The sequence below is a fragment of the Perca fluviatilis genome, chromosome 4 (genome assembly GCF_010015445.1).
Source record: "Perca fluviatilis chromosome 4, GENO_Pfluv_1.0, whole genome shotgun sequence".
Classification (NCBI taxonomy): Eukaryota; Metazoa; Chordata; class Actinopteri; order Perciformes; family Percidae; genus Perca; species Perca fluviatilis.
The window spans coordinates 11,575,057-11,598,695 of record NC_053115.1 but is presented as its reverse complement, the minus strand read 5'-3'; the positions used below and the strand labels follow the sequence as shown (position 1 = coordinate 11,598,695).

At 42.7% G+C, this 23,639-nt stretch overlaps 1 protein-coding gene across 1 annotated transcript in view; it reads left to right on the top strand.

Moving 5' to 3' along the window:
- The window catches only part of LOC120557709 (plexin-A1-like), a 207,587-nt gene that overhangs the window by 140,294 nt on the left and 43,654 nt on the right, over nucleotides 1-23,639 (top strand). Inside the window, exons 11-13 of the mRNA XM_039798261.1 lie at nucleotides 218-418; nucleotides 17,343-17,439; nucleotides 20,145-20,335. Of these exons, the coding sequence (XP_039654195.1) occupies nucleotides 218-418; nucleotides 17,343-17,439; nucleotides 20,145-20,335 (489 nt within the window). The remainder of the gene's footprint in view (nucleotides 1-217; nucleotides 419-17,342; nucleotides 17,440-20,144; nucleotides 20,336-23,639) is intronic.

The following is a 23,639-nucleotide window of genomic DNA, read 5'->3' as shown; positions in this document are numbered from 1 at the left end:
ATCACAGCACATCTCTTTGGGCTGAGTGTGTTGTGGCAAATCTGGCGTGAAGTCAAATATGTAACCCACAGCTTGCTCGCTTTTATCACCCTTTGCCTTATCTTACTGTGCCTTGTTTGCTTGCTCTTCTGACTGTATACAACCTCACTCTCTTTCTTCCATAACTGTCTCCTTTGGGGGCGAAAAACTAAAAGTATCTCTTTTTTTGTCTCTGCAGGACTGCCCTCAGATCCTTCCCTCAACCCAGATCTACATCCCTGTCGGGGTGACCAAGCCAATCACCTTAGCTGCCAAGAACCTGCCCCAGCCCCAGTCAGGACAGAGGAACTACGAGTGTGTCTTCCACATCCAGGGGGAGACCCACAGTGTGCCCGCCCTGCGCTTCAACAGCACCTCAATCCAGTGCCAGAAAACAGCGGTGAGTAAGAATGGATAGAAGATAGGACATTTGGGTAATCTGGTTGTATGAGTGGATTCCATTGAAGCTCGGTCAGTGGTGGAGAACACGTGTTGGTAGGCTACTTTTAAAATGCCATATTGTCCCTCTGGGCTCACCAAAACGGACGTAAAATCATATTAACCATTCACTGCACATGATCACTAGTAAACATATTACATCTTTTATGTCGTTTTTCAAGAATTGGTTTAGGAATCGGAATCGTTTTGAAAGTAGCGGTTCGGCATCGGAATCGTAAAAATCCAAACGATACCCAACCCTAATCGCAAGTGATAATTTGGATTTTGTATCGACTAAAAGCATAGTCATTTAGTACTATTACTCTTCCAGTAATCAATGCAACTAGGTTACTAAATCACGGTCCCAGTAAGGACATTGACTCGGCCAGGGTTTAAATAATGGCCTCCTACAACTAATGACCACTTTGGACACTAACATGCTTATTGTCCTGATAGATCACCATGCGCCACTTGGACACTGGCTTGGACCCAATCTAGATAAATGATCCAGCGCTGATCTTCCCACATTAAACTGATGGTTGGCAAATAGATATTGACGTCAGAGTTCACATAGACATTATTTGAATGTAAGCACACTTACGATAAGCCTTCATTGTATAGGGAATTTTCCTAGGTAGCCTGTGTACTGGTTGAAATGGTGACACATCATCATGGTTCATGCGATACATAATTTATATCATTGATCGAGTGTGAATCTGCAGCGGTCAGCCATCATAGTTTAGTTCTGTGCTTCTATGATTTTTTATGTATTTGTGGCTTTAGCTGGTAGGGATGAGTGGTGTGTGCCAGATTAAAGTGTTCTCAAGGATGTTTTTTGCAGAAGTTTTCTAATAAGAATTTGTGTGTGACTGTATAGAGGATTTACAGGTAGGCAGAGGTGTTTGTGGATGTGGGTATACGCCGGTTCTGTGTGTTGAAATATGGTTGTGTGTGTGTGTGTGTGTGTGTGTGTGTGTGTGTTTGTGAGACTTCAACTAGCGTGACAGATAAGAGGTAGCCAGCGATGTGCTTCACTGAGGCTGAAAATGTGAAGAGGAAGTCTGTCTCTGAACCTAGTTGGGAGCGGATTGATCATGTTTACACCTCGACTCTATACCTCTTTCTCTCCCTTCCTCTCTCTGCCTGTAGAGCTCATCTTTCTCTCTGCCTCTCCCCCTCCCTCTGTCTGTCATACTTTCTTCTTTCTGCTATTCCCTACTTTTCTCACTGCATCTCTCTCGTCTCTCATACACTCATTTTTGCCGCTTGCCTGTCCCTGTCTATTTCTATCTACACATATAAAGCAATGCAACAAAGCTGACATGAGATTTGAGCTGCTGCTACTAATTTTGTTTTAGATGAGGGTGTGTCACCACAACATGTCGCACATGGAAGGAAATCTTTGACAGATTCAAATAAAGTAGAAACATCTAGAAGTCCTCATGTCTGGCTAATGAGCTGTAGCAACTTGAAGAACTTTAGCGCCTCTCTATATGCTACACATTGCCATAACACACAAGTATATGCAGTCATATAGATATTAGCAGACACACGTATACTGCGCTAGCAGCAGTCTCCGTTTAGCTGTCAAGCTCACTGGGTAGCCACTGTGACAGCTAACACAACATTTGATTCTGTCTGTATCGACTGCCAGTCTTCAGGTGCTGGCACACGCTAGCAAGTTGTTTGTGAAGGCAGGGCTAATTAGCTAGCAATAGGGTTGTCTCTCCACAGAGATGTCACTCTATTGACTGTTTATTGTAGCTGCAAGGCCAGTGCTAATCAGCTGCATAGCCCAGCCCCAGCCAAAAGCTGAATTTCTCCATTTGATGTCCACAAAGCAGACATGCTAGCAGCAATTAGCCTTGGGCTGTCAGCGCTTAGCCCTTGTTAGCAATTAGCTGTGCCAACTTGACTTGCATCGAGTCTACATGAGGCCCTAGTTAGATTCAGTGGATGAAAAAGGTGCCAGCTGCATGAACTTGCCATTTAGGCATAATTCATCCAGGCCTGAGCTTATGAGTGTAATTATGAGTCATGAATTATTAGAATAAGAGTCTTATTATAGCTCTGGAGCAGTATTTCAAAAGAATGAGGGTCTTAAATATTAGTTTATCCGTTTATAGACCTTTATCTCTACTTTTCACGCGCACCCCTCCATGTTTGTTCCTACTTTGACAGTGTTCAGCACCAACTCCATGAATCATGTATGACTCTGCAGTAGAAATAGACTTCATCTGTTATGCTGCGTACACACTGCTGCCTTGGTTTATGACTACGGGGATGGGGGTTAATCAGTGTCTGTGCATGTGTGCACATGTGCATCCTTCAATATGCCTCTGGCTATGGATCCCGTGATAGCTGTGTATGTGTGTGTTTGGCTGTGCAGTTTCATTATACCACTGCGAGAAGACTGTTGGGGGGCGGGGGGTTGCTAATCAATGGGATAAACACAGGGGTGCTAATCCACAGTTTAGCCTTGTGTTTGAGATACATAGAAGTGTTTACCACTGTGTCAAACATGACATACTCACTTGTAGGAAAGATGAGGACAAGGCCACAGACAAGAGAGCTGTGGCGAGAATTCCTATAAAGTAATAACGGAGAGGAGTGGGGAAGAGGGGTGGAGAGGACCGAGGAAAGGATAAATGGAGAGGAGTCGAGTAAAGAAGGATGGGAAAAAAGCCTAGAAGACACGTAATACTAGTTAGTGGAAACAGCAAAAAAATTGAGATGAGAGCAGGCAAGATAGACTAGGAAAATTGGAGCGTAGTACACTATTTCAGGTGAGATGAATTCAGAAAAGTGATATTAAAGAGAACAGAGGGTGGGGGGAGAGATGAGAGGGTGTGAGGGAGAAAATCAGCTCAAAAGTCTCCCCTGAGGTCAAAAGTCATTCTCCTCTCTTTCATACAATATCACACTATCCAAAAGAAGAAAACTATTCACAGGATATTCTAGGGCTGCACAATTAATCGAATTTTAATCACGATCACGATTTTGGCTTCCCACGATCAAATTTGCGTGATCGAGCGATATTTAAAATGCGTCATTCCCTTCATAGAACAGTTTTTGCAAAGCCAATCTAGCGCTCCATAAACCACTGTCTGATCACATGTCTCCATGAGCCAATCAGAGCTGTTCCCTGCCTGCACCGCGCAGCTTAGTTTCTAGATGTAGACAGTCACAGAGGACAGAGTAACGTGAGGAAAATTCCACAACAGGTAGCAGTCGGTCATCATAAGCCGGTCACAATGTTTACCAGTTTACCAGTAAACGCAACGTTTTGTCCCGTCTGTGTTGTTTTTCAGACAACAGCAGTGACCAGTGCTAGTTTGTGTCTTTTAGCTCATAGCTTTAGCAGCAGACTGTTGGACGTCCCGCTGTTGGAATCCTACAGTGAAATACAGACACACTACACTGTTTAGCAGTCAGCATTTTAGCCATGTTTAATCCAGTTACTACTGTGGCTAACGGTAGGCTAACGTTACCTGCTGTGTAACGTGTTATTAGTGTTTACTAGCGTGACATGCAGTGATGTTTATGTTGCCTCTAACGTGGGTTTCGGAGCATCAGAGCGTAACGCAGACATGTAAGTGGCAGTGTAATGAGCAGAAACCCCCGTAGCTATTTCGTCTGGTAGATACTAGGCACCACATGCGCCGTTAACGTGAACAGAAAATTGCGTTGCCTGTATCTTTCACGGCAAACATGCATGTGTGGAAAGCGGTCGCACAACATCTGAAATGGCATACTCCTTCACAGTATCCTTCAATAAAGGAGGAATGTAGCACAATATGGATGTATTACTAGGAATGTAGCACAATATGGAAGTATTAGTAGGAATGTAGCACAATATGGATGTAAAAGCAGTTATAATTATGTGACAATAAAATTTGTTTTGGCTAAAATCAACAAATAATCGTGATAATTAATCATGATCTCAATATTGATCAAAATAATCGTGATTATCATTTTGGCCATAATCGTGCAGCCCTAGGATATTCACAATATCCAAAGTTGGATCACGTTTAAACTTGAGTTTCCCATACTTTATTCCTTTTACAGTGGCTGTAATAATTCAATACTCTTATATAGTATCGCCTAACAGGAGGCTGTCAATAATTTACTGTATATGTGACACACATGATATACGATAGTGTAACATCAGCTCCATACTAACCTTGTTGGGTATTGACTATCCATATCTGCTTATGGGGGAAAAATATTGATGCTATGGTATTTCTGTATAAGGTTACTGAACATACCCAGCTGATCCCAAAGGGGAAATAACAAGCATATCACAAGACATGAGAAAGAATGCAGTATCGGAGAAAGGTTGGTTTTAGCAAGCAGAGACAGGAAATAAGTAGGCCACACAATATCCAAGGTATTGAGACGGCATACGTTTTTTTAGGTAAGGATTTTAAATTAGCTTAAAGCTCTACATTTTTGCTGTGTTGAACTTTTAAAAGGTTTATATTTTGAAAAATATGGTTCTTCCCACACTTTCCCTTTCTCACTTTCCCTTACTCACTTAGCCAAACATAATTCAACATGTTTGGAACCTGTGAAAGTTGATGAAATGGCAGATTGTCCAAGGTCCTATAGCAAGTAAATTTGAGAAAAACGCTGATCATTTTGTAAAATAGAGTCCTCTCCATATTTCTTAGTGCCAAACAAGCCCACATTACCAGTGACACATACGGAGCCATCCCCCAGGCCTTATGGTAGCAGTTAACTTCGGTCAGCAGCAACCAAAACAACATGCTGGTGTCTACATTGGTTCCTTTTGGTTTTCTGACCTGGCCCAGGCAGCATCCTGGTTTGTGTGGGCCAATCAGAGGCTGAGGTGAAGGTGCAAAGGCCAATAAGATGCTGAGCTGTGGGCTTGGTAGCTGTGCTCAGAGCGCCATACAGTGCATGGGAGCGAATAAACACATGTGCACACAATGCTTTCACACACAAATGACCGCACTCTGAGGTCAGTGAGGCTGACTGAGCGCTGCTGGGCGTCGTTTGAAGTCCGAGGTTGAGAGAAGAGAGTTGAACTGTTCGAGACTTTGCCTCTCTCTGTTCCTTTATCTACCCCTTTTCTTAGCTGTTTGTCCATTTGTACTTTAGTGTCTCCATTTTCCTCCTCCTCTCTCTTTCTCCCTCTTTATCCCTCTTTCTTGTTTTTCCCTGTAGGGCAGATATATCAGTGTGGGCCTTACACCATTACCTTCCGTCTGATAAACCACTCGGCCGCGCCATCACCCTCTTTCTCTCACTCCTTCACCAGTGCGAAAAAAGCAGACACTGGGGCAAAAGGAGAAAATGTAGTTTGGAATAGGGTGTGTGTCTGTGTTTTATTCTTCTGTGTGCCGAGAGAGCAGCTGTTTGTTAAAGGAGAAATGGGAAGTATCAGGGGTCCTGATGGCATCCAATTAAGGCAGATAAAATGATGATGAATTGCAGTTGGGCAGCAGAGACGGACGCTCTTGTGAGTGTGAGCCCATGCACATCCACACTCATACACGCACAGGAAGACAGCAGAAGGGGGAAGCAGCCATACAGATTTGGAGAAGGAAAAGAGAGGGCAGCGGGGTGAGGAGGGAAAGTAAAAGAAAGGCAAGTGTGGATGCAGAGATATCAGGAGAAAGAGAGGGAGCACCAAGAGAGATGGATGAGGCGTTGGAGGGAAAGAGGAAGAGTACAAAGAGACCATACAGAGGGAGAGTTTGGAGAAGAGGGAGGACAAAAAATCTGCTCCCTTTCCGATGGGAAATGAGAGAAGGATGGCGGACAAGAAAGATGGATAGATAGATGAATGGTTTAATAGTCGGAGCAAATAGAGGTCCAGAGAAGAGGCCAAACATGTCTGCAGGGAGAGCGGTTACCACAAACCACACTGGTCTAATAGTGTCACACACCCTTTTGTGGTGTGTGTGTGTGTGTGTGTGTGTGTGTGTGTGTGTGTGTGTGTGTGTGTGTGTGTGTGTGTGTGTGTGTGTGTGTGTGTGTGTGTGTGTGTGTGTGTGAGAGAGAGATGAAGTACAGTGCTGATGCAAACTTCTCCTCTGACTTCCTGAAGACTGTCTGGAGTTCATGGGATTTGTTAAAAGATGTAACTGACTATAAAAACTAAAAATTGTTAATTTATATTAAAAGAAAATCCTGTCATTTTGAATACATACACATACATTCACACATACACAGTTCTAAAGTTGGCAGAGACCAGGCTAATGAGGGCCTGGGCGCTGGGCGGTGGAGGGTAGGCGCAGCGGAGCATGGTACAGCCTGGTCTGGCATGGCCTGGCACAGCCTAATGAGATATAAACACTAGACCTGCCACCGCAGTCAGCCACAGTACACACTGACACTGTTTTAATTGGCTTGCTGTGTGTGTGTGTGTGTGTGTGTGTGTGTGTGTGTGTGTGTGTGTGTGTGTGTGTGTGTGTGTGTGTGTGTGTGTGTGTGTGTTTAGTGTGCGGGTGGATTGAAAGTGCAAATTCACTGGAATTTATTTTGGAGAGCTGCAGATTGAGGACCATTCGTTATTCCATTACTTTGTTCCCAAGTCCTCAGATACCACTGATCCCATTTTGATTTTGGGGTACTACATTGCATTTGTTTGTGTCATGGAGATTGTGAGAATTTAATGAGGTGTAAAAAAATACACATTTACTCGGTAACAGTCTGTCCCTGTTTACACTGACTGCTCTCCGATCCATTCCTATGAAGCAGCTGAAAGTGAGGGAAGGAAGAGAGAGAAGGTGCTTCTCTGCCCTCAGTTTCCACTAATGCATTCCTTCATTCTCCAACATGCCCCCTCCCTATCTCCGAGTCATATACCTGTCTCCATCTCTACCTCCTCCTGCTCCTCTCAAGCCACCTCCTTCCTCTTCATCTCTGTCCCCTCATTGGCTCGCTGCCTCTCCTCCCCTGACAGGTGAAGAGCACAGCTCCCACGCTCCTGTCCCGGATAAATAAGAATTAATTGCTGCTCAGCTATCAGCATATGCCAGCTTCTCCACCCATCCTCCACCTCACTTTCGTCATCTATTTCTCATTTCGGTCTCTCTCCTTGTATCTCCGCAATCTATAACCTTTACTCTAATAAATCATCTCTCTCTCATAGCAGTGCTCCGCCCTTCAATGTGTTCAGTTCTTTGTGATGGTTGATGGGTGAGGGAAGCAGCACAAGTGATTGTTATAGCAAGAGAGTATCATGCTATTAGCCTGATGAGACGAGAGGAGCGGAGAGGATGGTTAAACCCGAGTGGAGACCTCTCCCTGCCTCCATGTCTCTCTGTCTGACTGCATTCGAGTTGCATTTTAAATCCATACAGTAGCCTGACTTGCAGACAGACACCTCAAACAGAGACTGTTTGCATGATAACCATTGAATGTCTGGTATGCTACCGTAGAGTTGATTGATATCAACAATGATTGAGCCAATTTCCATTTGCTTATAACCAAATGAATGAGAACCTTTTATTAGAATATGTTTTGCCCTCCCCCCAATTGTAAAGCCTGAAACATTGACACATCAGCAGTAACAGTAGCTTCATGATTAGCAAATTAAAGTATCAGAGATTACAATAAAGGTGCAAGGAGTTAGTGTGAATAGTGCATTTGGCTGCTATCCCTTTTATTAATGACTTGAACTTGACAGGAACTCTTAATCTTAATCAAGGAGTGTATCTAATAAAAGAGATGGGTAGAGCTTCCTGAAAATCCTCTTGCACACAAAACGTGATTTGTCAGACCTTTCAGTAGGAGCAGAATCTCTTTGTTTGTAATGATAATAAGTATAAATTGATCAATTAGCAACAATAGCTAGCCGCCATTGCTAGCAAAGACAGATACAGCGATACTCCACACCAAACGACCCCAGCCTGGGGGAACATGTGTAAATTGTTCTGTCTCATCTTAGTTTGTAGCTCATTCATACCCCTTTCACACCAAGGGCTCAACCAGGGTTGACTTTGTGTTTTAAATGGGTTAAGCCGCCTTGACTGATTCGGCTTCGCGACCCATGTCGAGAGGTGGATCGAACGCAGGTCGATTTCAATGTGAAAGGCACACAACCAGGGGCGGGACAAACTGTCATTGGTTGACAAACCAACAACATACATTTTGTCTCACTGTGCTATGGAATGTAAGGTATGAAAATAAGTCTCTCTCTCTCTCTCTCTCTCTCTCTCTCAGAGAGACACACGTCTGCAGCCGGCAGTTCAGTGTGGCTGCCGGTTCGCGCAAATCTCTCTCTGTCTTTTTTTTTTAAATGAGTCGGGAAGCCAACAGCTAAGCCTAACTTTACTTTTAATGTTATCAAACAAAGAGAAATATTCTCCCCTCGTTCCTGAAATGGTCATAAATCGATACTAGAGATACTTTCTTGTTTACTGCTGCATCTGCAATGAGTGAAATGCAGAGGAGGAGAATTACACTAAGAGCGTCTGTCTCCACAAAATCATCTGCTCAGTGTTTAATGGTTATTTATATGTGCTTTAGAATGTAATCGCTGTGAAACAATCATAAAATAAGCTTTATTTATCTCTCGGTTCCACGCTCTCTCTCTCTCTCTCTCTCTCTCTCTCTCTCTCTCTCTCTCTCTCTCTCTCTCTCTCTCTCTCTCTCTCTCTCTCTCTCTCTCTCTCTCTCTCTCTCTCTCTCATATGCCTGAGCTTGCAGCTCAACATCTTTGCAGCCTGCAATACAATGAGGAATTCAAGTACAAAACACTAGTTCTGGTGGTGTACAGCTCGACAGGAGTATGTGACATTAGCTGTTCTCTTATTATGACAGTAAACCCCCCCCCCCACCCACCCACCCATTTCCAGCACGTGAGGTAATTGGTATGCATCGCTCCCGGGTTGTGACCCAGATCGTATCTGAATTGTCATGACCAGGGATCAACCTGTGTTGACAGGCTTGGTTTGAATTGACAAAAAAAAGGGTTGAACACAGGGTGGATAACTCTGGTCCGACCCGGGTCATTGATGTGAAAGAGATATCAGTGACAATCCTTTAATTTCTCCTCGTTTGCATGTGTGTTGCATGTACAGTAGGTGTTGGTGCAAAAAAAAACAAAAAAAAAAACGGTGGAATTTGCTAGAGAAAAATGGCCACCAGAAGAATGGGCTGAGAAGGGTGAGGCTATTGAAAATATGGTCGTTTCTGCAAACGACCAGAAATCAGACTTTTGTCTGGGGACAAGTCTAGTAAGCTTACACTAGCTTAATGCATAGGCTGGAAAATAAGAAACACTGGCTATGGCAGCATTATTTTTCCCTCAAGCCAGCACTTTTCTCCCCCTCCCCTCTCTCGCTTTTTCTTTCCATCATTGAAGAAAGTAAGTGTGCGAGCGTGTATGCACATGTGTGTGCTTGTGTGTGTGTCCAAGAGATAAGCTGGGTAACTGGGTCCGGCCATATCCTCCAATCCTGTTAGCGTTAGCGATTAGCACTGGCTAACAGGCCCCCATTATGAGCCGGGGCTGATTCCACACCGCCTGACCTCACACATACAGTACATACACACATACACACACGCTAAGCTATAGGAAGGATTACTACTTGATCCTTGATTAGGAGGCCATATCTGCCTGGAAGTTTTGTGTGTGTATTTGTGTGTGTCTAAAAGAGTGCTGTTGTGTTTGCTGTAGACCGGCAAAACATGTTTAACATGGGCCAACGTTCCGTCTGTGTCCTCTACTTTGCTTTTGCACTGTCCCGACTTCTGTTAAAACTGCGTCACAAAACTATTTAAAAGAAAGATGTGTTCTGTAAGGTCCGAATTTTTTAAACCAACGTTGTCACCTTAAAGTGATGGTTCGGAGTAATTTCACCCTAGGGTCCTTTGCACCATGACCTCGAGCCAAACACCCCCCCAGAAGCTTTTTTCACCTGGGTCGAACATTGGGAGAGTTAGCGTAGAGTAGCGATATCAGCTGAATAGCTTAGCGCAGAGGCTAATGGATCCAGTGATGTATCTCGTAAATGACCCCACTAATAATGCCCGAAATGATACCAAACTTCTACACTAGTACATATAGGTTATGTACTCATAAAACGATGGATTGGAAAGTTTGTAAGTATACCAGAAGTGTATGTAAATAACACTTGCCTGTTGGCTTCTCGTCTCTGCTGCTGCTGCTGCTGCTGCTGCTGCTGCTGCTGCCTAACGGGCAGTAAGAGTGCTTAGGGCCGTCTACAAATTACAACACCGAAAAGAACAAAAATATTTATTAATTTAACTTTTTTTTTAAAGTAAGTGCTGTAGTATAACTAGCAGGAGACAAGTTATAATTGAGGTAAGTTTGGAGACATTACCTTATTTAATCATTAAATTAATAAATATTTTTGTTGCATCTCTTTTCGGTGTTGTAATTTGTAGACGGCCCTAAGCACTCGTCTAACTGCCGGCAGCAGCAACAACAACAACAGCAGAGAGCAGAAGCCAGCAGGCAAGTGTTATTTACATAAACTTCTGGTGTACTTACAAACTTTCCAATCCATCGTTTTATGAGTGCATAACCTATATGTACTAGTGTAGAAGTTTGGTATCATTTCGGGCATTATTAGTGGGGTCATTTACGAGATACATCACTGGATCCATTAGCCCCTGCGCTAAGCTATTCAGCTGATAACGCTACTCTACGCTAACTCTCCCAATGTTCGACCCAGGTCAAAAAAGCTTCTGCGGGGGTGTTTGGCTCGAGGTCATGGTGCAAAGGACCCTAGGGTGAAATTACTCCAAACCATCACTTTAAGAAAGCTAGGGACGGAGGAAAGAGGAAGAGAGTAACCTGTTCTATCCCAGGTATGGGCTTGCCCTGGGCTAATTTGGTATTTTTAGCCGTTTAGCTTGCACACGCCTTCAAAATGACTAATTATCAGGCTGTGACCCTCACAGAAGGTACTTGTTGTTACTTCATACCTGCCCTCCCTCACCCCTCGTTCTCCAGCCATCTATCCTCTACTCCCCTCCTGGATCTCTGTCAGTTTTCACTGACAGAGATCCAGCTGGTTTGCATCTGCAGTTTTCTGTTGAGAGAATGTTGTGGGGCCGACATCTCTCCACTTATTTTTATGCCTTTATTCTTACCATTATTATTTCACACTTTTGTGATTTACTTGGTCTCCCTCTTCCCATTTCACTGTTTTTCCTGGACTCTTATTTATTTATCTAACACTCTTCTCTGAAGTGTCAATTCTGTATTTTACTTATTAACACTCTTCTCATCTGTGTCTACTCTCTCTTTCTTTAGTATTTTGTAATTGTCTGTGTATTGTCTGTAAATAAATTAAGAAGAATGCTTATCATCAACAAACTCTTCTTTTTGTCTTTCCACTCACCTTCAGTCTGTTTTTGGGCCTTCTGTGTCTCCTCGGGTCAAAGGCTGTAGACGAAAGGGGTGTTACCATCATTCTATACTGTTTCAAATATTGGGATTAAATCACCAAATATAGAACATAGTGATTTTTGTGGCTCTATTTACATATTTCTCTCCTCTTCACACATGTAAATCATGCCCATTTGAGAGTAACCTGCTTAATGTTTGCATTTCATATTGGAATCTGCTGTGCTGTGAATAAACCATGTACCAAGCTGCATGTGTGTATTCCCTGAACTGTGCATTGTGCAACATGGTGGTTCAGTATGAAAGTTTAATAAGCCTTTGGTGCAATGAGAGGAGATGAGTTTGGAACATAACCTAACCTTTCCTATGCCTCCCCCACCCTCTAGAGCCCATTAAACACACATACACGCACATACACACCTCTCCCTAATTAAATATTCATGTTGTTGTTGTTGTTGTTGAGAGAATGTACATAATCAAGCAGATCCATTTCCCCCTGAACATACATCTTCCCCCTTTGAGGATGGATGTGCAAACACATACCTGTAACATGGATTTTTATTTTAAAGATTATTTTTTGGGCATTTTTAGGCCTTTATTCGACAGGACAGCTGAAGACATGAAAGGGGAGAGAGAGGGGAGAATGACATGCAGCAAAGGGCCGCAGGTCGGAGTCGAACCCGGGCCTGCCGCTATAGAGTAAACCTCTATATATGATATATAAGAGTTATCTGTGTGCCCAGATTTAAAAAAAATAAATAAATTTTAAAGGATAGAGGGCAGGCAGTGTTGTTTTAGCTGTCAGCACCTCCACACCTCCAGTTTGTGTGGTGCAGCGTTTCAGAGAGGGGACTTGTCAGGGTGTAAAGCAGGGGTTAAGAGGTCCACACACATCTATCATCTATTTCTCTATCAGCGGAATTGGCCCGTCTCGTGTGATCCAGAGGGGATCAGGCCATGCTCTGATTGGCCGGTCAACAGAGAAGCAGGGAGGGATGTGGAAGGAAGCTTGACCCCATGTCCTTTACTGTAGCCTCTTCCCGAGGGGATATAACAGGGCAACAAGAAAAGACATAGTTAACGACACTGAAATAGAGAAATGGATACAATATACAACTTACCACATATTTGGCAGTGAATTGTGTGAAGAAAATTGTCCTTAAGCTCCTGTTGTTTGAGGTTGAGACAGGATGATTAAAGACTTATATGTTGTGGAAAACCCAACAACACATTCAATACTGTACATATTCATTAACTGCATGTCTTTTGACCAAATATCCATAGATGCCCAAATAATATTTCAGTGTCTTGTCTTGTGAGTTGCCACCTGAGGAACTTTTAGCTCTGGTTTTGGCTTGAGTGGCGTCCTGTCCTAGGAGAGGCTGTCCCACATTGTATATGAGCTGGCATAGTTTGGATTTTGTCATTCTGGCCAACCAAAACAATAAGCAACCTTTTCTCTTCACGAGCAGTCACTTGATTCAATGTCTATATAAAATATAGCTTAATGGAGCTTTATTGCTGCTGCTGTTTTGGGTTTGACCACTTCCAGCTTTGAACAGCCTTGTATAAAGTACTTGAAAGCAATCCTTGAGTAAAAGTACAAGTATCTTCCCAGAAAATAGCTTAGGTAGAAGTTAGTCACTTTTTAGAATATTACTTGAGTAAAAGTCTTAAAGTAGCTAATATTTACTGTACCTAAGTATCAAAAGTAATCTTCTGATATTAAATGTACGTAAGTATTGGAAGTAAAAAAAAACAACTTATGATTATGAACTTTGTGGCCAAAGGTTTGTAACGTTATCTTCATCCTCCCCCCGTTCACCGTTGTCGTTGGGGTGGTCATCGTCGGTTATGTTGGTGGCAGAGCCTGCAGCAGGCCTGCTTCCCTGACACTATCAGTTATTATGCTTCCTCCTCTTCTTTTTTAGTTTTGGCCTATGGTTTTTTTCTTTTTCTTTTTCTCTTTTTTTCGCTTGGCAGCAAACAGGCATTACGTCACCACCTGGAATGGAGCATCCATTAACTTGCAATCTAGGAGTAATGATTCGACAAACCTGCTTTTTTCCAGTCTAACACATTTCTTCTGATTTAATTTAGTAGTAACGAGTAACTAAGATGCTTAGGGGAAATGTAGGGGAGTAAAAGTATACATTTTATTTAGGAAATGTAGTGGAGTAAAAGTTTCCGGAAATATGAATAACTAAGTAAAGTACATATGTACGTGAAAATTCTACTTAAGTACATTACAACACTGGTTTTGGGCCACTGTGCTGTTTCTGTGCGAAGCCTTTGTGTTGTCTAGTGTTCCTATGTTCTAATGGCCAAGCCAGCCTGATTGTCAAGAGAATAGTTGCAAAACTGTGAAACCTCTTCAGCGGCTTGAACAGTTGCAAAATGTGATCCTGCCCTTAGCTGGATAACGCCCCTCACTTTTTCTCTTCATCTCCTTCTTGCTGCTTTTCTTTGACTCTTTCCACATGTTCTCAGTGCAGTGTCCAGTGCATGTCCTTCTCTTTTCTCTCATTGTCTCGCATGCATATACACACACACACTCAAACACAGTCATATGTTCTCTCCATCTCTACCCGGTGAAGAAGTGCTCTTGTTCCCAGGCAGACTGGGTGGTCTCCTGGGGGAGAGGGGAGGAGGGAGGGAAAGATTGAAGAAGTTCATATGCTCGGACTTCAGCCGAGACAAATAATAGCTGTCCTCCAAAATATGTGTTGTTGTGTGAGTGCCTTATCTTCCTGTGCTTTCATGTGGTTTTATTTATCATTTTTTATTTCCTGTATTGACTATGCGATCCGTCTTTGATGCATTCGCTGGCATCCGTCTCTTGGAAACTGTCCTGTGTGCAGAATGTATATTTATAGTACAGTGTGCACATGTGTTTCTCTGGACATGTTTGGTATATGCGATAAAGGAATCTGCTCCATATTTCCTTGTTTGACTGTGGGCGTTCTGGGGGATGGAGGTAGGGGAGAGAAAGTCTGACTGAGATTGATGGGGGAGGAGGTTTGTAAAGAGGTAAAGGGAAGGAATAATGAGAGGGAGGGAGAGAGAGAGAGAGAGAGAGAGAGAGGGAGAGAGAGAGAAAAAGGAGGGGATGGAAAGGAGGATTGCGAGAGAGAGTGAGGCAGAGGAATGTGTGAAAAGACCAAGGCAGACATGTCAGGGAACAAATTGAAAATGCCAATTTCACTTTAGCCCCCACCAGCTCAGGCGCTTATAGGCCAGCCCCAGCCTCTTATTCCATGTGTAAATGAATGGTGTCCACAGAATAACACACAATCACCTCTCTCTATCCATCTTGCCCTCGCTTTTTCTCCTTCACCCTTGTTGCTGAATCATCCTCTCTCAACCTCTCCCTACCCACTTCCTTCATTCTTCTTTCCACCATCTTTTCATTGTTTTGCTTCCTGCACTCCACTTGTCCCAGCTCATTCCACCTCTGTCTCTTCGACCCAACAGTCATTCCACACGCTTTCCCGTCTTTTAACCATCACTTGTAGCTTTTCTCCCCTTTTATTTCTGCACTTTTCTGCACTCATTGTTGCTTTTCAGATTTTTTTAATTTTTTTTTGCTAAACTCAACATTACTTTTCCCTTTCTACATGACCCCACCACAGTAGCTTTAGCATACATGGCATGTTGTTTGTCCTAAGATATCATTTCCACTGGCATTTAAGGAGAAGATACATCTCTCTTACAAAATACTCATGATGATTTAGGGCTGCAACTGAGTTAAAATAAATAAATCTGAGTATTTTTTCAATTAATCGTAAAAACAAATTGTTTTGTCTGACCAAAATCCAAAGGTATTTAAGTTTACTAATGTACTGTATATATCAAAGAGAAGCAGCAAATTCTCCCATTTGAGAAGATGAAACCTGAGAGCTTTTCACTATTTTTGATTGAAAAATAGCTTAAAAGATTAATTGACTATCAATATAGTTGCCAATTATCCTTCTGTCGCTCAACTAATCAATTAGTCTAATTGTTAATTCATCTAATTGTGTCAGCTCTATGAAGATCTAATTATAGTGCAGTGGTGCTGTATACCTTGCTCTCTCTCTCTCTCTGTCTGTCTGTCTCTCTCCCTCCATCTCTCTTTCTGTAAAAGTTTTCTTGTTGGGTGTTCTGCAGGCCAGCTCCCAGGTGGAGCTACTCCGGGGTAAAAGTTTCCTCTTCAATAGTTCATGGCTACTAAATAAATTAGAGCCCCAAAATGTGCCTGAAAACATTTTAAAGAGAAATTCCCCTTAAAATGAACTCAAAGAGCAAAGGAGTAGTTCTTTTGAGATATATTGAGATCTCTTCCTTCATTTGGATATCAGCATCTCTGCCTTCAGGGCCCACTGAATGTAAACCATCCAATCGCAAAAAGTGAAGAATGAATAAATCAGCCATTCACACAATGTGACATTGCTGTGTCCTCTCATTTTCTTATCTTCTCTACGCACATTTCTTGGTGCTTTCCCCCTCAAATACATTCCAGTTCACTATTATTACAGATAAATCTCACAGAATCACATTGGAGTGGGTGATATCACATAGTGGCCAAGTTGTAGTTAGATTCAATCTGTGAGGGCCTTATATCCTCAGGCTTGGGGCTTTCACATGGGATTTTATCACCACTTCACTTGAAGAGAATAGTCCTGCTATCTCTTAGCCCGAGGCTATCGAAGATAGTGACCATTCCAGTGGTAGTGAGAGGGACTGGGTACCCTTTGACTGACAGAGGCATTAGGTTAACATGGCCTATCTCACGTCTTACCAGCTCACACACTCTTGCAATCTAGCATCTGTTTTATGTTGTGTCAATGAACTAATGAATGGGGTAGTTAATAATGCAAAATAGGTGATGGGGGATTGGGGAGGCGATGTTACTTCTAAAGCTGCATTTAATTTGATAACAGTCATTGATAATGTATTTGTTCGGAGGTTAAGAGAGGTCTCACAGGAGCTCTTTCTCTGTTACTCCTTCAGTTCACACACCGCCATCACATCACGCCGCTTTTGAAGCTTGTTGTCATTTAAAGCGATTCCATAAAACTGATAATGCAGACAACGAGTCAATTACATTTAAACTCTTATTAGTTCAGGATGCGAAAATGAAATTAGATGAGAATATTATTGTTGGAGATATATTAGGCTTTTCATTCATCACTGGAATGGAATGAGTCATACAGTGATGGGGATTCCAATCTCTTAATCAACTCTGTGCTCTGCCAGGCAGCGGCGGATGTGCTGCGTGTTAAAATCACAATATAGCCTGTCTCTCATCATTCATTTTTATGGCCCTTCAACTATGTGAGCACCGCAGGGGATGACATTACTACCAGCCACTAGCTGAACTGAGCTTGCTTTTGTTATTGGCAAATCATTTTTTTCTCTTTTACTAATTTTAAATGTTATTAAAAGACATTGAATGTCTTACAGCGATGTTATTGGTATAAACAATTTGTTGATTTAGGTAGCGACATGTGACTATGAATGCTAATCTGGATGTTGTTGTTTTGTATTTCAGTATACCTACGAGGGCAATGACATCAGTGACCTGCCAGTGGATTTGTCTGTAGTTTGGAACGGAAACTTTGTCATCGACAACCCCTACAACATCCAAGGTGAGTTAATGTGGTGTCGTACATTATTGCCTCAAGGAGATATTAATCTGCATGAGCAAATTATATTACTATACAAAAGACTGGGGAGGAGTAGAGAGTGCCATCCAGTATAAACGTATTCTTATCTCTCTTCATGTGTCCTAACCTTTAACATGTATCACCTTTAACAACAGAAATTACAGTATAGACAATCGATCCCATTTCCGAAGTGGTGGTGATTTGTCAGTTGTGTCAGTTTTTTTTTTATTATCTTCAGCTGAGTCAAGTCATGGCGGATAAAGCATCTCAAAGAAATAGAATCCGAAACCTGCTGGAAGTTTTGTGACTCTGAAAAACCAGCTCTAACTGCATAGTAAATTATTTATATTGTGACCAAAATCCATCGGCCAGTCCACTATTTGCAGTTGATATTCTTGGTCTGTAAAGGGCTCAAACTCTGTTATATACTCTGTGTGTGTGTGTGTGTGTGTGTGTGTGTGTGTGTGTGTGTGTGTGTGTGTGTGTGTGTGTGTGTGTGTGTGTGTGTGTGTGTGTGTGTGTGTGTGTGTGTGTGTGTGTGTGTGTGTGTGTGTGTGTGTGTGTGTGTGTGTGTGTGTGTGTGTGTGTGTGTGTGTGTGTGTGTGTGTGTGTGTGTGTGTGTGTGTGCGTGCGTGCGTGTGTAGTGTGCGCGGTCGCGTCATGTGCAAGGCTCTGATTTTGATTTTACCCCACAAGACTCTTGTCATTGCTAATAGGTAGCAAATAAGTAGTGGTAGCAGGTCACAGTAGTAAAGTGAGGAGTCAAATGACTGATAAACCAGTGTTAAAGTTATACATTTAGACACACACATCCTCTCTGCAATGGAGGATTACATTTTAATCTGTTGAAAAAAAAAAAAGTTGGGGATCTACCTAGGAAAACTAGAGCTTTTTAGCACATTTCAAAATCTGATTTTACACTGACAGGAAAAAAGCTAGGTAAGATTCATCCATCACAATGTTGGTTCAGAATGCAGCTCAAGGTTACTTTCCCCACATTTGAAGATTGATTAATAATTGATTTTCTGTCAATGATAATCACCAACAGAGAAAGGTTGTTACTGAGCTTTACAGTTCATTCTTGACCTTGGAAACAGTGTTATTGTTATAGATATATTTCAACTATTTGTTAGGCCGGTAGTGGTGTTAGACATTGAGCTCATAATTCAGTCCTTATTTAGCATGCATGGCTCATGGATGAATACACACAGACGGTGCAAAATGCCTTAGTTAGGTATAAAATGGGCAACAACAAAAAAACATTGCATCATTGCAACTCATTTTTCAGCTCCACAATGCACATTCTAACATTTTTTATTTGGTAAAAAAAAATGTCAACGTATACCCACTTATAAAACAGTATTATATAGTGTGCACACTAATGTATAATCACGCTTCACCCTCCAGACAAAGGACCATGAGTCTAATGATTAAACGCATACACGTACTCAGTGCACTACTGTGGGAGAAGACAATGAGATCATGTCTGTTGGATATAATTACTAGTAGGACAGTCTTTATATTGCTGTCTCCATAATTATTGTGGCCTGTACAGCACAGCAGGGGTCTGTAACATTATTCTCATGCTGTGAGGCAAAGTAACATCATCTGCAGCTACCACTGGGTTCGATATGGCCTGTTGATGACATGCACAAGGAGTTTTGTGCAACAGAGGGAGCTGCATTGTCTGGTCCTGTTTGTTATTCTTTGATGGTGAAAGATGCAGTAAGGAACAGGGATTTATTTGTAGTATTTCAGATTAGAAGAGGTTACGTCTCTGAAATCTGTGATCACTGCCATTTTGTCAGTATTGTAAGGTAACACCACAGAGTCACTTTGTTCCATTTATTGATGTAGGCTAAATGTACCAAGCAAGCTGTTGAAGTCTCAGATTTCACATATATCTCAGGCTGCTGGCTCTGACTGATACCGGACGTATGTGTATGAACATAGGGACCCCACTGTAATCCACAATAATGGGGTGTTTATATTCATAGAGGCAACATAGAATGCGTTGACAGTCCATGGTTCTTCCAGAGACAAAGTGTTGCTAAATAGCATCTGTTAGATGCAGTAGTATTGACAGTACATAATATCAGCGGCATGCATCAGTGTCTATGCGTTGTGTGTTATCTCAAGTGTAAATCTCCCGAAGAGCAACCGGAGGCGACCTAGAGCTCCAAGATGTCTCCCCCTCTCTCGGTCTATCTCTCTTCACTGCCAGCCCCCTTCCTATTTCTCAATCATGATAATCATCTGGTGGAGTGTGAGCGATGCTCACTTGTCTTAAATACTGATATGTTAATGTAATTAGAGAGGAGTCGTTTTATTAGCCAGTAATTGGTACAGGGTTGCTTTAAAGCTGCTCCATGACCAATGGGATTTGGGGATGGAATAGCAGAGAGGGTGAAAAAAGATTTCCCATCCCTTTGGGAAATAGTGCCTTAACTCAACTTAGTCTCAGCGACATTGAAGAAGTTTTTGAATTTTTGTGTGGAAGTTGAGAAACTTAAAATCAAGGTATTTGGTTGAACTGTTCTACCACTCAGGTTGTTTGTTTACTTGTCTAGCTTGCACTGTAATAATTCAACACAAACTATGTTGATGGTGAGGTAACTATATTCTCCCCCCAGCCTCATGCCACATAATAATACTTTATTATAACCTAATTTTCTTCTCCTCACCAGCCCACCTGTATAAGTGCTATGCCCTGAGGGAGAGCTGTGGGATGTGTCTGAAGGCAAACCCCAGGTTTGAATGCGGCTGGTGCGTACAGGAGAAGAAATGCTCCCTGAGGCAGGAGTGTACTCCTCCAGAGAACACTTGGATGCATGCCACCACAGGAAACAGCCGCTGTGCACACCCGAAGATCACCAAGGTAAGCCGTCATAGTAACAACACATGCTCACACCATATAGCAGCTCAGTGTGCTCCTGAAGCTCAGCAGGGTAACACGTTCCTAACTGCACATATGTACTTGCAAGCACATACTTGCATCTCTTTGAGTGCACGTCTTGTACATGCAACAACATACACCCTAAAGCAGTTAGTGTACAACAAACAAATTAAACAAAGCTATATTACTATTTTCATCCAAGGTATAAATATAAGGTAAAAATAAACTAGCAGAAATGTGTATATACAGTGTATGTATGTGTGTATATATATATATATATATATATATATATATATATATATATATATATACACACACACACATTTGCCAGCTCACTACATAAATAAAGTAAAACCTCATGAAGTGTATCCTTTTTGGTCAAACATTCTAACTGATGCCATTGCCGCACGCATTAACACCCCAAGGTCTGTGAGGCCAGGGAACAGCCCACTGTAAAATCAACATTGCATGGAGCTGCTAAAGCCAAGTTAAAGAAAACCTCTTTTTCTTACCACTGCTGAAGTTAAAGCAGACACTTCAGCTGCTATGCGGTGTGCGTTGCCCAGCAACTTGACCTCCTAAACAACAAACAAGTCAGGTTTTTTTCAGGGCAGGGGCCAGAAGGGAAGAGGGGTTGAAGTGACAGTATGCCCTTTGTAACAGGGTTGTGATTACCTCTTGTTTGGCAGACTTTGAAACTGAAGACATGCCTGTTTGGCGCAAATCACAGGATTGCCAAAGTCAGCTCATTAGTAAAAGTAAGTTTTCCAAAAGAAGAGATTAGACATTCTTACCTGTGCTGCATCATTGTTTGGCCTCAGCAAGTGAAGGGGACATCGTAGGACGGGAGGCTGCAGGGAGGATAGACAGCTTAGAAGCCATCATCATGACTGCAACCACAACACAGATGGGCCAGCCAGGAGGAGGCAGTTCACACACACCAAGACTGAACACAGTGACATGATTAGAGATGATAGCTCTACACACACACACACACACACACACACACACACACACACACACACACACACACACACACACACACTTGAGGAGGCAGAGAGCGTGGTTGTCTGGAGTGTGTCTGCGCAGGAGGGTGACAAAGAAACAGAACGTGGAAGTGTGCTAATTGTGTCCCACTATGAGCGCATCTGACAGGCTGGGGGAGGTAAGGCGTCTAAACACCATGGCCTACCCATCTGTTGCCACCGGTAACCGTGGCGGTGGTCCTCGTCTGACTGACCTGGGTCACCGTTCCTACAGCTCACCACTGGGACTGACACGCACGTGCACGCTCTCAGGAACACACACAGCCTGGTTTGAAAGCCATGCACCGCTGTGTGAGACGTGTCTTGGCGTTCAACCCTTTTGCTTGTTCTCATTTGGCCTTCTGCTTTCTTCCCTTCTTTTCCTTTCCATCAGTCCTCCTCGAGCTTTTAACGCTCCTTTTTTCCCTTTGAATAAAATGTTATCTCAAATAAGACGAATCATCATCTCAGTCAAAACGAGTGCCATTTCTCTCTATTTAAATGAGTGTGAAATATATGTATATGGTTTATAATGCATTCCCATTTCAACGATGCAGACTTGTACGGCTGGAGCCCTCAGTACATTTACTGTGTGACACGGGTTCGTCTCTCTGAATGCGTAATGGAGATATTGGATAATTGGGGCACTGGCACATAGATAAATCTGTTCGCTAATGCTCTCTCTCTCTCTTCTTGCTCGCTTCAGTTATCTCTTTGAAACAAGCGTACAGAGGCAATTGGGTTTTGTATGTACGAGAGAGATGGGGGGGGGGTATGAAGGGGTGGGAAGGCGTGTGTGCGTGCAAGCATGTGCTCTTGCATGCATATTGAGAGGTAAATCCTGGCCTCGGGGCAAGATGTTGGTGGCAGTCAAAAATCAGGCGTAGAAGAGCTTCAAAAACAGCAGGAGGAGAAACGTACTGCAGGTTTGAGAACAGGAAAGAGACAGAAGAAGAATAGAGGAAGAGAGAAGCAGTAGAGGAGGCGTTATCACCGAGCCCCTCTGCTGCCAACCTCTCTTCACCACCTTTGACATTTACAGTGTGACATTTAATGCCAAAAGAACATCCGTAGGCGACAAAGAAAATCTCTCCCTTTTCTTCTGCCATTTCATCTTCAAGTTCTCCCAAAGAGCATCGCAACCACCACACAAATTGAATATTACTCCACTTCATTTTTTTCAGGCTGCTTTGTTGGTTTTAGCAGCATGCTAGCTGCTGTGTGGCCATTAGCTAGCGGATTAGCCGCTAATTTCATTTGGACTGGAGAATGTGTTTGACCGGGAAAGAAACGTCACTGGAGAGTGTGACCGCAAGCGCACACACACACACACACACACACACACACACACACACACACACACACACACACACACACTTAGATACATATTATACACATAAACACAGCTATCCAAAGCTTTCAGAGCAGCAAGCATTGAACCCATTTGGTTTCATTTCCAAGTGTGCTATTGCCCATTCAACGTTGTTCAATATTGTGCAGTTGGGTACCGTTCCACTAATGACTCTGGCACCTAAGTACTGTTCTCCAAACACAGCAGTTGATGTTTTAGGCTCTAAATGATTTGGTTTTAGACCAAGAATTTGACTGTTAAAGTGCACTGACATTGTGCACTAAGATTAATTAGTTCTCCTTTCACAGCAAGCAAACACACAGTTTGTGTGTGTGTCGTGTGTGTGCGTGTGTGTGTGTGTGTGTGTGTGTGTGTGTGTGTGTGTGTGTGTGTGTGTGTGTGTGTAAAAGCATCCACAAACACACTCGCACAAGCAGAAAACTCGTAACTACCACAGGCAAACACATTCTGAGAAGTCTGGAAGAGAAGTCTGAGGAGCCTGTATTCAGATGTAAAATGTTTAACATTTGGAAACAAAATAAGCTACAACTTACAATGCATGACTTGTATGGTCTCCTCAAAATCACATTCACAGACAGTGACACGCATGCACGCACACACACACACACACACACATATGCACACACACACACACACACACACTGTCTGTCTCCCAGTGTAGTGCAGCAGTGTCCTAGTACTGGCCTTGGATGCTGCCTGGCCCTCCATCATCCATCATCTTCTGCCTGCATTCTCCTAGGGGACAGGAAGAGCATTACAGCTAGCCCTTAGAAACCAATTAAAGCAACACAAGCCAGACCAGCGTGTTTGTGTGTGCATGTGTGGGTGTGTGCATTTTTAGTGTTCAAGCATGTGGCACACTTCTGTGCTATGTGGGTTTTTGCCTTTT